General features: G+C 47.2%; 1 protein-coding gene across 4 annotated transcripts in view; it reads left to right on the forward strand.

Annotated features, from left to right (window-relative positions):
• Positions 1–12,090, forward strand: part of ILDR2 (immunoglobulin like domain containing receptor 2) — a 243,216-nt gene that overhangs the window by 113,832 nt on the left and 117,294 nt on the right. For 3 of the 4 annotated variants that reach the window (XM_030203965.1, XM_030203964.1, XM_030203963.1), the window contains exons 2-3: positions 9,895–10,228; positions 11,435–11,554. In XM_030203965.1, the coding sequence (XP_030059825.1) occupies positions 9,922–10,228; positions 11,435–11,554 (427 nt within the window). In that variant the 5' untranslated portion in view covers positions 9,895–9,921. Of the gene's footprint in view, positions 1–9,894; positions 10,229–11,434; positions 11,555–12,090 lie in introns of those variants that run through there. The other variant, XM_030203966.1, reaches the window with a different exon arrangement.

The following is a 12,090-nucleotide window of genomic DNA, read 5'->3' on the forward strand; positions in this document are numbered from 1 at the left end:
GTGCTTCGACTGGAGTGCAGGTGAGGGCTGCCATTCCCCCTGCTGGTGGCAGTGAGCCCAGGTGGGTCTCCTCCTACCCTGAGGGCTCCTGCGGTACAGCCCCCTGAGACCGACCTTCTCGGCCTCGGCCCCGAGGAAGAGACGGCTGGATTCTACGTCCTCCTCGTCGGTACCCGGGAAGCTCCGGTGACATGCTTCGTTTGAAGAAATCAAAGAAGCATCGACACCGGTCACGTTCCCGCATCGGTACCGAGAGCTCTGGGTCGCCGAGGGAGTCAGCACCCAGTAGGCATTGGCACCGGGAGGACCGCTCACCCCTCTGTTCAGGAGGTGTCGATGCGCTCCACCTTGGACAGCCCTGAACAGCCTCCACGCCCGGAACAGACTCTGACCTCGACGCCTGCATCGGCTTCCATGTCTTTCTCCACAGCCGCTCTGCACGAGAGTCTCCGGGCCGTTCTCCCGGAGATCCTGGGAGAGCTGTTGCGCCCTTCCCCTCCGGTACCGGGGGTGCTTGCGCCTCCGGTACCGTCGAGTGAGGCGCCGGCTGGCCCCTTGCCTGGGGTGAGGTCTCCGACATCGGTACCGCTTGTGGTACCGACTGCGGCCGCCTCCCAGGAGGGCTCCCCGACGACGTCGGCGGAAGGAGCTTCGCTGGTGCTGGCGAGGGAGTCTACCTCTCGACACTCCCACCGTGGCCGTGTTTCCACGGAGTCGAGTCGGGCACGGCTTCGGACACAGGTTCATGAACTTGTGTCTGATACCGATGGTGAGGCCTCATGGGAGGAGGAGGAGGACATCAGATATTTCTCTGACGAGGAGTCTGATGGTCTTCCTTCTGATCCCACTCCCTCCCCTGAAAGGCAGCTTTCTCCTCCCGAGAGTCTGTCTTTTGCGGCCTTTGTCCGGGAGATGTCTACGTCCATCCCCTTTCCGGTGGTCGTGGAGGATGAGCCCAGAGCTGAAATGTGTTGAGCTCTTGGACTATCCTTCTCCACCTAAGGAAGCGTCCACAGTACCCATGCATCATGTCCTAAAAAAGGACATTGCTGGCCAACTGGACCAAGCCTCTAACTAATCTCCACATTCCCAAGAAGATCGAAGTCCCAGTACCGGATCCATGGGGACCCAGAGCTGATGCGCACTCAGTTGCGTCACGACTCTGGTGTGGTGGATCTGGCCCTAAAGAAGGCTAAGAGTTCTAGGGAGCATGCTTCGGCACCCCCGGGCAAGGACTCTAGAACCTTAGACTCCTTTGGGAGGAAGGCCTACCATTCTTCTATGCTCGTGGCCAAGATTCAGTCCTACCAGCTCTACATGAGCATCCATATGCGGAACAATGTGCGACAGTTGGCGGCTTGGGGACAAGCTCCCTCCTGAGCAAGCCAAGCCATTTCAGGAGGTGGTCAGGCAGCTGAAGGTGTGCAGAAAATTCCTGGCCAAGAGGGGTATATGATACCTTTGATGTTGCGTCCAGGGCTGCTGCTCAAGGTGTGGTGATGCACAGACTCTCATGGCTGCATGCCTCCAACCTGGAGAATAGGATCCAGCAAGCGGATTGCGGACTCCCCTTGCCGAGCGGACAAAATTTTTGGAGAGAAAGTCGGTTGGTAGAAGCAAGCTCCACCAGCGGGATACCGCTTTCGACAAGTTCTCCCGCCGGCAGCCTTCAGCATCTACCTCCTCAGGTAGACGTTTTTATGGGGAAGGAAGACTGTTCCCTACTCTTCTGGAAGCGTAGGTACAATCCTCCTTCTCGACAGCCTGCGGCCCAGGCTAAGCCCCAGCGCGCTCGCTCTCAGTCAGCAGCGTGCGCCTCAGCAAGGCCCCCACGGCTCCCCAGCAAAAGCAGGGGGCGAGCTTTTGACTGGCTCCAGCAGAGCATAGCTGGCATCAACGTGTCAGTGCCGGGCGATCGGCCGGTCGGGGGGAGGTTGAAAGCTTTTCACCAAAGGTAGCCTCTGGTAACCTCCGACCGTTGGGTTCTTCAAATAGTCCGGCAAGGATTACACCCTCAATTTGGCCTCAAACCTCCAAATTGCCCACCGGGAGCTCAATACTACAGCTTCCAGCACAAGCAGGGTACTTGCAGAGGAACTCTCCGCCCTTCTCAGCGCCAATGCGGTCGAGCCCGTGCCATCCAGGCAAGAAGGGCTGGGATTCTATTCCAGGTACTTCCTTGTGGAAAAGAAAACAGGGGGGATGCGTCCCATCCTAGACCTAAGGGCCCTGAACAAATATCTAGTCAAGGAAAAGTTCAGGATGCTTTCCCTGGGCACCCTTCTTCCCATGATTCAGGAAAACGACTGGCTATGCTCTCTGGACTTGAAGGACGTCTACACGCACATCCCGATACTGCCAGCTCACAGGCAGTATCTGCGATTTCAGCTGGGCACACGTCACTTCCAGTACTGTGTGCTACCCTTTGGGCTCGCCTCTGCGCCCAGAGTGTTCACGAAGTGCCTGGCTGTAGTAGCAGCAGCGCTTTGCAGGCTGGGAGTACACGTGTTCCCCTATCTCGACGATTGGCTGGTGAAGAGCACATCCGAGGCAGGAGCTCTACAGTCCATGCAGATGACTATTTGCCTCCTGGAGCTACTGGGGTTTGTGATAAATTATCCAAAGTCCCACCTTCTCCCAGTGCAAAGACTCGAATTCATTAGAGCTCTGCTGGATTCTCGGACGGCTCGTGCCTATCTTCCAGAGACGAGAGCCAACAACTTGTTGTCCCTTGTCTCTCAGGTGCGAGCATCCCAGCAGATCACAGCTCGGCAGATGTTGAGATTGCTGGGCCACATGGCCTCCACAGTTCATGTGACTCCCATGGCCCGCCTTCACATGCGATCTGCTCAATGGACCCTAGCTTCCCAGTGGTTTCAAGCTGCTGGGGATCTAGAAGACGTGATCCACCTGTCCACGAGTTTTCTCAAATCCCTGTATTGGTGGACGATTTGGTCCAATTTGACTCTGGGACGCCCTTTCCAAATTCCTCAGCCACAAAAAGTGCTGACTATGGATGCGTCTCTCCTGGGGTGGGGAGCTCATGTCGATGGGCTTCACACCCAGGGAAGCTGGTCCCTCCAGGAACGCGATCTGCAGATCAATCTCCTGGAGTTACGAGCGGTCTGGAACGCTCTGAAGGCTTTCAGAGATCGGTTGTCCCACCAAATTATCCAAATACAGACAGACAACCAGGTTGCCATGTATTACATCAACAAGCAGGGGGACACCGGATCTCGCCCCCTGTGTCAGGAAGCCGTCAGCATGTGGCTCTGGGCTTGCCGTTACAGCATGTGGCTCCAAGCCACATATCTGGCAGGTGTAAACAACAGTCTGGCCGACAGGTTGAGCAGGATTATGCAACCTCACGAGTGGTCGCTCAACTCCCGAGTAGTGCGCCAGATCTTCCAGGTGTGGGGCACCCCCTTGGTAGATCTCTTTGCATCTCGAGCCAACCACAAGGTCCCTCAGTTCTGTTCCAGACTTCAGGCCCACGGCAGACTGGCATCGGATGCCTTCCTACTGGATTGGGGGGAAGGCCTGCTCTATGCTTATCCTCCCATACCTCTGGTGGGGAAGACTTTGTTGAAACTCAAGCAAGACCAAGGCACCGTGATTCTGATTGCTCCGTTTTGGCCGCGTCAGATCTAGTTCCCTCTTCTTCTGGAGTTGTCCTCCGAAGAACCGTGGAGATTGGAGTGTTTTCTGACCCTCATCACACAGGACGAAGGGGCGCTTCTGCATCCCAACCTCCGGTCTCTGGCTCTCACGGCCTGGATGTTGAGAGCGTAGACTTTGCCTCTTTGGGTCTGTCAGAGGGTGTCTCCCGTATCTTGCTTGCTTCCAGGAAAGATTCCACTAAGAGGAGTTACTTCTTTATATGGAGGAGGTTTGCCATCTGGTGTGACAGCAAGGCCTTAGATCCTCGCTCTTGTCCTACACAGATCCTGCTTGACTACCTTCTGCACTTGTCTGAGTCTGGTCTCAAGACCAACTCTGTGAGGGTTCACCTTAGCGCAATCAGTGCATACCATTACCATGTGGAAGGTAAGCCGATCTCAGGACAGCCTTTAGTTGTTCGCTTCATGAGAGGTTTGCTTTTGTCAAAGCCCCCGTCAAACCTCCTACAGTGTCATGGGATCTCAATGTCGTTCTCACCCAGCTGATGAAACCTCCTTTTGAGCCACTGAACTCCTGCCATCTGAAGTACTTGACCTGGAAGGTCATTTTCTTGGTGGCAGTTACTTCAGCTCATAGAGTCAGTGAGCTTCAGGCCCTGGTAGCCCAGGCCCCTTACACCAAATTTCATCATAACAGAGTAGTCCTCCGCACTCACCCTAAGTTCTTGCCGAAGGTAGTGTCGGAGTTCCATCTGAACCAGTCAATTGTCTTGCCAACATTCTTTCCCCATCCTCATTCCTGCCCTGCTGAACGTCAGCTGCACACATTGGACTGCAAAAGAGCATTGGCCTTCTATCTGGAGCGGACACAGCCCAACAGACAGTCCGCCCAATTGTTTCTTTTGATCCCAACAGGAGGGGAGTGGCTGTGGGGAAATGCACCATATCCAATTGGCTAGCAGATTGCATTTCCTTCACTTACGCCCAGGCTGGGCTGGCTCTTGAGGGTCATGTCACGGCTCACAATGTCAGAGCCATGGCTGCGTCAGTGGCCCACTTGAAGTCAGCCACTATTGAAGAGATCTGCAAAGCTGCGACTTGGTCATCTGTCCACACATTCACATCTCATTACTGCCTGCAGCAGGATACCCGACGCGACAGTCGGTTCAGGCAGTCAGTGCTTCAGAATCTGTTTGGGGTTTAGAATCCAACTCCACCCCCCTAGGCCCATGTTTTATTCTGTTCCAGGCTACACTCTCTGTTAGTTGGATAAGTTGTTAGGTCAATCTCAGTTATGTCCTCGCTGTTGCGAGGCCCAATTGACCATGTTTGTTGTTTTGAGTGAGCCTGGGGGCTAGGGATATCCCATCAGTGAGAACAAGCAGCCTGCTTGTCCTCGGAGAAAGCGAATGCTACATACCTGTAGAAGGTATTCTCCGAGGACAGCAGGTTGATTGTTCTCACAAACCCGCCCGCCTCCCCTTTGGAGTTGTGTCTTCCCTTGTCTTTGTCTTGCTACATATGGGACTGACGAACATGAGCCGGTTTGGGCGGGAAGACGGCCGCGCATGCGTGGTGCGCATGGGCGCGTGAGGACTAGCAAAGGCCTTTGCTAGTGAAGTTTCCGATTGGAGGGGCTGCCGTGGACGTCCCCCATCAGTGAGAACAATCAGCCTGTTGTCCTCGGAGAATACCTTCTACAGGTATGTAGCATTCGCTTTATGGTTTGTTTACCTTACTGCTGGGAGAGCAAGGGGGGTTGGCTGGAGGTGTCCTGGGTTGCCAGGGAGATATTTAAGGAGGATGACTTCCTGACCTGCACTGAGGACAGATAGCAGCAGAATGGATACTGGGCCAGCATGATCAGAAAAAGTCACCAGACAACAAAGGTAGAAAAAATAATTTTATTTTCATTATAGTGTTTGGAATATGTCCACTTTGAGAATCAGGTGCTCAACATTAAAAGTTTATATTTATTTACTTATTTGTGGCATTTTATCCCACATTAAACATGAATTAGGGTGTTTTGTGGCTCTACATGAGAATTGTGATGATATGATCCCTTGTTTTATATTGTTGACTGTCTGCATTTTCCATATGGGTGGTATATTGGTGTATTAGGTTCTGCTCAGTGTAATATTTATGGTACAGTAAGGTTCTGAGTGTGTTTTTGCACCCAGTTGTGCATAGTGTTTTGCAGTTGAGCAATTGTGCTTAGAATATGCTTTGAGCAACCACTTTATTCTTTGACATATGATACATATCTAATATCTAAATTTAATAAAAGGTATTAATTGTGACTTTTTATTTTTCTGTGTGTTATCAGACAATTATGGATTTAAGCTCCACCCCTGGCCCCACCCCTAACCCTGCCCCCTTTAGCCTCCCCAAACAGTTGGGCCACCGACCGCCTATGACTGCCCTGGGCATCACCTAGTGTTGCCTAATGTGCTCCTGTGGAGCAGGAGAGGGCTTGGTAGGCTATCTGATCAGGTGCAGGAGCAACAGGAGAAGAGGGGCCGATTCAGCCTCACCCCATCCCCTCCTCTTCCTTGAAGGTTGCCTGGAATTGAGGGACTGAAGCAGAACACCCCTGCTGCTCTGAAGTCTGAAAAGAAGTGAGTTCCAGGCAGATTCCCCCAGAAATGAAGCCCTGAGGAGCTCTGACTGGGGTCATCCATGGATGCTCGGTGGAAAGAAAGCTCTGGAATGAGGGGGCATAGGATGAAGGTAAAAAAGGATAGACTTAGAAGTAATCTGAGGAAATACTAGTTCATGGAAAGGGAGGTGAATTTGTGGAACAGCCTCATGGTGGAGATAAACTGTATTTGAATTCAAGAAAGCTTGGGACATGTCCATATGATCTCTAAGGGAGTGATGGGGAGAGTAGATAGCATCTAGGCCATATGGTCTTTATCTGCCTATATTTTTCTACGTTTCTATGAAGTTGAGGCTCCGCTTAAAACTCCGCTCCTGGATTGATCATAACCTAGCTGGTTAGGGAATGGCCAGTTAACGGAGCTACTCAGCTGCACTACTCAATTAAGTGCCGCTGAATATCAGCAGCAGGCCAGCCAGCTCAGTGAGGTTTAACTGGTCAGGAGCCTTTCCTGCCTGGTTAAAAACCCTTTTGAATACTGGCCCCCTCCCTTGCATTTATGTTCTAAGAATAAGTTATAGAATACCACTGAGTATGTGGTATTCTAGCAGTCATCCGTGTAAGTACTAGTATTCTATAAAATATGTGTGCATTGGCGCCTAACTTTAAGTGACCTATTATAGAATGAGGGGGATAGTGTCTCTAAATATCCCTCAAAATGCAGAGAAAGGCTAGTCCTAAATTAAACTGCTTAGCTATACGTATAGGACTACATTCTATAAATGGCAACTAAAAAATTAGCACTGGAAAAAACTCACTTAGTGCTATTCTATAAACCTCACCTAAAGTTAGCCACAGTTTATAGAATACGTGTAGCGCCCATCCTCACAACTAAATTTAGTCATGGCCATTTACTCCAGCTGAAACCTGGTGTAAATGCCCGTGCCTAACTTAGGCATGGATTGGGCATATTTTATAACAATTTGCGTAAATTTTAGGAATGGCCATGACCTTCCCATAGCTATACTCCCTTATGAGATCCACGCAGTAGAATTTATGCTCACCTCTTTATAGAATACACTTATCAAGTTTTGCGCTTAAATTATAATTCATGCCAATTAGTGCCAATAATTGCGTACTTGTGGCCAATTATCAGTGCCGACTGGCTTGTTAATTAAGTTATGTGTGCAATTAAATTGCACACATAACTTTAGTCACCGTATATAGAATTTCCCCCATAGCCCCTAAAAAAACAGCTACTGGCAGTGAAAGCTTTCTATGTATGTTTAGCACTGTCACGTATTTGAATAATGGTGCTGAATATACACATTTTTACAACACCATGGCTGATGTTTAAAAGAAAACGCTTGCACAGTGGGAATGATCAGACGGATGACTGGGCAATCCAACACAAAATGACTTTAATTAGAAAATAATACACTAAGGACAGATGAACAGATGACAATGGCATGGCTATGTTTCAGCATGAATGCCTTCATCAGGAGACCATACGCATGATATGCAGTCCTTATAATGTAAAATGAAGTGGTTAAAAACTCAGAAACTCCATAGTCCAAAAAAATCTGTCTCCGACACAAAATGCTCACCACCAGGACTGAATGTTGACCTGTATTTTACTTCAAGTCTCAATTCCACTTCTTTTCTCCCTTAGATTTAAAATTTGTCTTGCAGCAACATTTAGAACTAATATGTTTTTAGTAGTTCATTGTATTATGTTTGAAAAAATAAGAACGGTTCTCTCTTGCATGCTAACGCTCTTCAAGAAAATGTGATGGGGGTTGTTAGCAGAAATAGTATTTGTTTAGTGTTCCCAGATACATCTCTGCTGTAGGAAGATGCACTGCTAGGAAAAATGGTGGGTAGGATAAATGGGTAACTTGGGTGCTTCTTTCAGTCTTTATCTGCCTTATCATATTCTGTGCTCCTGTATACCTAATGCAAGCGAAATCGGTGCTGTTCATGTCTGTGTGTTCCCACACTTCTTGATTTATTGCTGCTTTGAAAGGAAGGCTGCTCCTGAAAGTTTTGTGCTGCATTTGATATCACCCTTCATTTTTATCACCGTTGGGTAAATGGTCCTGCTCTGTACCCTGAGCACGCTAGCTTTGCTTGACTGCTGTTTTATCTTGATGCTATGTTCCTAAACCTATTTTCACTGTTTATTATCCCACTCTCTTTACTTTTCTTCCATATCTAGGTGATGAATCTATTACTTCTTTTTCCGGATGTGCTGTTTTTTTGTTGTTGTTTTTTTTCTGGTAGAGTTAAATTTACTTCCCTGATCTCTTTCCCCTGTGTTTCCAATATATAACCTAACCTCTTGATGTGTATCTGTTCATTCTAGCTACAGGCTACTGTCACTGACTCACACGCCCGAGACATCTATGTGTATTATAACCATCAATTCATTTGTTTGGTGCTGAAATAGACTGTCAAAAATTCAACTGTAGAGAGATGAAGAGAGGTTTTCATAGCAAGATGGGTGTTTATTTCCTGATTCTCTCTCTGCTTTTGTTCTGTCTATCACGGATGTGGGACTCGTTGTCCATAAAATGCAAGGGAACGATGAGATAAAATGAGATGCATTTGATGACAACAAAAACGTGACTCTCATTCAGCAGGAATTTATGGATCCCCCAGAGTGATTAAAAACTTCATGCTCTATATGGGATAGATGTGCTCGATTCCCAGGCCTGGTTCTTGAGAATGAGACTTGGATATCATGTGGTGGCAATACCTCAAGGTGCAAGGGTACCATGTTCCAGGGAGAACTGGGTCTCTGCCTGGGGTTGTCGCTGTGATGCTGAGCGAGATGATGGGAGGGTGTGAGTGTTTATAAAATGGGAAAACCTCCTAGGGGTTTGAATGAAAGCTCATGGTGTTGTAACGCAGTAGAGTCTGGTTTCAGTTTGAGCTAGGGAAAACTCTGCCAGGCTAGAAAAAAAAAAAAAGGCCTTTGTTTATTCTGTACATATTTAAAAGAAACAGCTGGGCACCTTGGCATGAGAATCAGCAGGTTGATTTCTAGACAGAGGAAGCTGTAAATTGTAAGTCCCCCTAGGCCTATGGACTCGCACAACAGTGACACACTACAGGCAGAGGCTGAAGTTGCTTACATATAGGTTTCTCAATGATATCATGGTGTGTGGCTCTGTGCCAGAGAACTATCTCTGCTACGACTAGGCTATGGTGGAAAGGCACAGGGAGTAAAAAAAAAAAGGGGGGGGGGGGGGGGGACCTAGAAATAAAAAAAAGAACAGCCTAAATAAAAAAGTAGAAAAGAAAGAGAATAAGATGGAAATAGTGTGTATATCATGTTCTTTGTTTCCTCATGGTGATGCTTTTGTACGGATTCGAAGGCTTAGAGCAGGGGTTCTCAATCCAGTCCTTGGGACACACTTAGCCAGTCAGGTTTTCAGGATATTCACAATGAATATGCGTGAGATAGATTTGCATAGAATGGAGGTAGTGCATGCAACTTTCTTTCATTTATATTCATTGTGGATATCCTGAAAACCTGACTGGCTAGGTGTGTCCTGAGGACTGGGTTGAGAAGTCCTGGCTTAGAGGTTTTCATAGCTTGGAGTCTCCTTTCCCCTGCAAACTCCTGGTGTTTTTGTTTCTTTTACACATATGGCTATTTTTTTTTCACAGCCATTGCAGAGGGAGTGCAACGTGACGATGCCAGAGAAAAAGAAAGTTGCTATGCTGTTCCAGCCTGCCCTGCTGGCGTGCAATTTCTCCACTTCATCCACACAGCCAGTGATGGTGCAATGGAGATACAAATCCTACTGCCTGGACCGCATGGAAGAAGCTTTGGGGCTGATTGCCCCCGGGTCCTCAGCACTGAGCAAGAAGAGCCACACCTGGGATCCCTACCTGGACTGCATGGATGGCAGCCGCACGGTCCGTGTTGTGGCCTCCAAGCAAGGATCTGCCGTTACGCTGGGGGACTTCTACAAGGAGCGAGAGGTCAAAATAGTCCATGGTACCATCTGCATTTTGTAATATAATTACAAGCTGCAAAACATTCTTAGAGGAAAACAAGAGAATAAGACTTTCTTTGATTTAACAGTGGGAGCTGCCTGACCATTATCAAGGTTGCAAACACTAACTTAGTCCACACAGAAGCTCAAATGTTGTCAATTAATCCAAACTACATTAGAAACATACAAACAGCAGATGATTTGGGGGAAATGTCCTTTCGAAAACATCTGATGGTCTGCATGTTTAAAAAAATAAATATTGGATTTAAATAATACATTATGCCACCATTGCACTTATGTGTTCCTGTTCGCATACTTAGCTCTGATGGATACTAGCAGTGGTGTATGAGAAAACAGTTTTACAAGTTTTTTGCATCCTATGTACAATTCCATTTATAAGCCATTATTAAGATGGACTGGGAAAATCCACTGCTTATTTCTAGGATAAGCAACATAAATCTGTTTTACTGTTTTGGGATCTTGCTAGGTACTTGTGACTTGGATTGGCCACATGTTGGAAACAGGATACTGGGCTTAATGGACCTTTGGTCTGGCCCAGTATAGCAATGCTTATGTTCTTATATTTTATTTTACTTAAGCATTTACCTCACACCTTTTTTACGAAGCAAGTTACAGTAGGTCAGTAGGTATTAAATTGGAGTAATTGGGATACTGTGAAATATGTTCACTTTATCAACAGTTGTCACTAGAATGACCACTCTTATTGGAGAAAGGGGGGTTATTTAGTTGGGTGGAGTGGCCTAGTGGTTAGGGTGGTGGACTTTGGTCCTGAGGAACTGAGTTTCAATTCCCACTTCAGGCACAGGCAGCTCCTTGTGACTCTGGGCAAGTCACTTAACCCTCCATTGCCCCATGTAAGCCACATTGAGCCTGCCATGAGTGGGAAAGCGCGAGGTACAAATGTAACAACAACAAAAAAACTCTGATTCAACATTCATGTGCTTTCTTTACAGCTGCCGCTATATGTCATTCAGAAGTAGGCTGACAGAATCAGTGCAGTCTCAACCCCCTAAAGTTCATTTCTGAGTTTCCTTAATTTAGCTTGTTGGACCACTTGCTAGCTTTTTTTTAATATCACCCAAATCTTTAACAACCATACCCAGGGTTAAAGTACCAATATGGCAAAGTTTCCACAAAGGCCTCGGATCAGCTTAAGAGTAATGTTTGTACTCCTGTGTGTCTTTTAGACGCTGACCTTCAGTTTGGGAAACTACAGTGGGGAGACAGTGGACTCTATTACTGCCTTGTTGTTTCTTCTGATGACTTGGAAGGGAGAAATGAAGATCGAGTAGAACTCCTTGTGATGGGTGAGTTAAATCCACAAAGCATTTTTCTGTTTCTTTTTTGACAGACATCAACTCCTCTCTTTCTGTGTACAACCTGTAGCTCATGTCAAAAAGACACCCCATTGCATGAAGGGAGATGTAGTTCTGATTTTTTTTCTAATTAAAAAAATAACAAACAAACCAGACTACATCTCCCTGCATACAGTGTGCTTGAATCAAACTTGATTCAACTTGTCCCTCCTACTTGATCATCCTAGTGTTATCCATCTCTAGTGTGTGCAAACGTTTAAGTACCCCAACACAGCTTTTATGTGGTACAAAGTTAAACACATCTGTCTGCAAATTGTAATGCATGATTACTATTTATTTTCTGATTTAAACAGATTGAAAATAATAAAAAAAGTGAGTATGTTCTTAAGTAGTTGAGGGCCATTAAAAAAAATGTCAACTAGGATATGTTTAGAATTTGGTCCAATCCCTTCTATTATCTTGCTTTGATTACTGTAACCTGGTGTTAATTTAATGCTCTAAAATGTTAATTAACTGCTTACAATTAA

The sequence above is a fragment of the Microcaecilia unicolor genome, chromosome 5 (genome assembly GCF_901765095.1).
Source record: "Microcaecilia unicolor chromosome 5, aMicUni1.1, whole genome shotgun sequence".
NCBI lineage: Eukaryota > Metazoa > Chordata > Amphibia > Gymnophiona > Siphonopidae > Microcaecilia > Microcaecilia unicolor.